This window comes from Vigna unguiculata, chromosome 3 (assembly GCF_037176805.1).
Source record: "Vigna unguiculata cultivar grain cowpea cultivar isolate G323 ecotype 2 chromosome 3, ASM3717680v1, whole genome shotgun sequence".
NCBI lineage: Eukaryota > Viridiplantae > Streptophyta > Magnoliopsida > Fabales > Fabaceae > Vigna > Vigna unguiculata.
The window spans coordinates 69,729,718-69,731,584 of record NC_140794.1 but is presented as its reverse complement, the minus strand read 5'-3'; the positions used below and the strand labels follow the sequence as shown (position 1 = coordinate 69,731,584).

Genomic DNA, 1,867 nt, shown 5'->3' with positions numbered 1-1,867 from the left:
GGATTTTCTCCATAATTGATCAGCAACCATTACAAAAGCAATTCCATGGAACTGAAATTTCGATCAACAGAAAACCAGAAACAAATGCTAGGAAGTAGGAACTTGTTTGATTCATACAACGAATTTAGACATCAATCTTTATACTTTATCCATTGCTTTCATAACTTTTCTCAATTTCAAAGAGAAAACTGGGTCAAGGACTAAGCAAAGTGTGGTAGAGTTCTACTAGGCGCATGTCATCAACTAGCTCTTAATAAAGAGGTTTATTGGTCAGATTTTAAAAGCCAAGACACCTAATCATATCCTAAAAGGGTTGAGATCATGATAAGTGTAGTTAAAAATGATGATCTTTGGCTCAATTAACTATAGGAATGTCCCCCATCTGCCCATCAAGCTAACACCTAATCTATAGTTTTGAATGTTCATAAAACAAAACATAATCATTTACTCGTTGCTGTGCCCCCACTTGTGAATTGTGCATAAGTGATTATTTTTACACAAATTTCCCTTCAAAGCATAGTCTTTGTGTCCTACCATGAAAGCTTCAAAGCAGCAGAAGCAGAAGCAGAATCAGAATCAGCTCCAACAAAGAGGATGCAAGGCCTTGTGTTGCAGCTGCAGGTTCAGTGTTTCTTCTTCTGAAGAAGCAGAAAGCTCAGCGTCTGATAGGTTCCCTTCTGTTTCAAGCCTTGCACACGCCATGGTGCAAGAGAGACTTGACCAAATGATTAGAGAAAGAGTGGAAGCTAGTCATGTAGAGAGAAGAAGACAGCAGAGCAGAGAAGGAACCAAGTTTGTTGTAATGGTAGCAATGGAGAAGAGCTCTTATGATCCAAGACTAGATTTTAGAGAGTCCATGATGGAGATGATAACTGCAAATCGCCTTCAAGACGCCAAAGATCTTCGTAGTCTATTGAACTATTATATCTCCATGAACTCTAATCAGTACCACAGTCTCATACTTGAGGTTTTTCATGAGGTTTGTACTAATTTGTTCTTATCATGTAAATGTCATTGGTAACGAGATAGGACTTCCAAAAATAAGCGTCAGTACGAGTCATGATGAAATAATAAAGAAACGCTTAATTCAGAGGCATCTGTCTGTGGCCAGATTATTACAACTGCATGCACCATGGCAGTTATTTTTGTAACCCCAAAGAATCATTTTCCCACACTTTACCTACGAGCATTTTGGTAAAAAGAAAGTAGTGCATGTTTGGTTTTTCATTGGGAAATTATTTATTGCTTGGTAACGACGTGTCATGTAAAGATGTACATCGGTGGTTCTGAAAGTTACTTTTACTAACACCTTATCCTATCAAAGCAAGACAACCACTACACCTTACTAAACCCTTTCATCTATCACTGGGTGTAAAATGAGCTTTAGTTGCAACCAGAAAACAGCATTTGAGTGGTTTTTAAGAAATCATTTTCCTTAACAGAATTTATTCAATGGCAATATTAAATAGAAGTATTCTTATTAGTGCAATTGGAATAAATTTTAATTCTTGATGCCCTTTAGAAAAGATAATCCAGCAAAAAGTTGTATTACAGTAAATTTATTTATTTTTAATGAAAGTGGAGTTAACATACTTATCAGACTTTAACAAAAGGTGCATGACGAAGAAGATAAACTGGAGACACCCTCTGGTGTTGAAACAGCTGCACTTGCTAAGAATTCATTGGTCTAATGCAAAGGATTCTCATTCTCTTCTTTTTCTCACACATATTCTAATTCTCTTCTTTCCTCACACTATCCATATTTTTATATATTATAGTAAATAATTTTGGATTTTACATTAAGGGTAGGAAATGATGAGTAAATGAGAGAATAGAAGCAGTGGATGAATTAAAACCCACCATTGCA

The 1,867-nt window shown here is 35.9% G+C and overlaps 1 protein-coding gene across 1 annotated transcript; it reads left to right on the top strand.

The window, feature by feature from the left end:
- Nucleotides 1-1,210, top strand: LOC146888039 (transcription repressor). Its single transcript, XM_085671060.1, has one exon. The coding sequence runs from the start codon at nucleotides 536-538 to the stop codon at nucleotides 1,019-1,021; it is 486 nt and encodes a 161-aa protein (XP_085527186.1). The 5' UTR covers nucleotides 1-535; the 3' UTR covers nucleotides 1,022-1,210.
- Nucleotides 1,211-1,867: the final 657 nt, after the last annotated feature.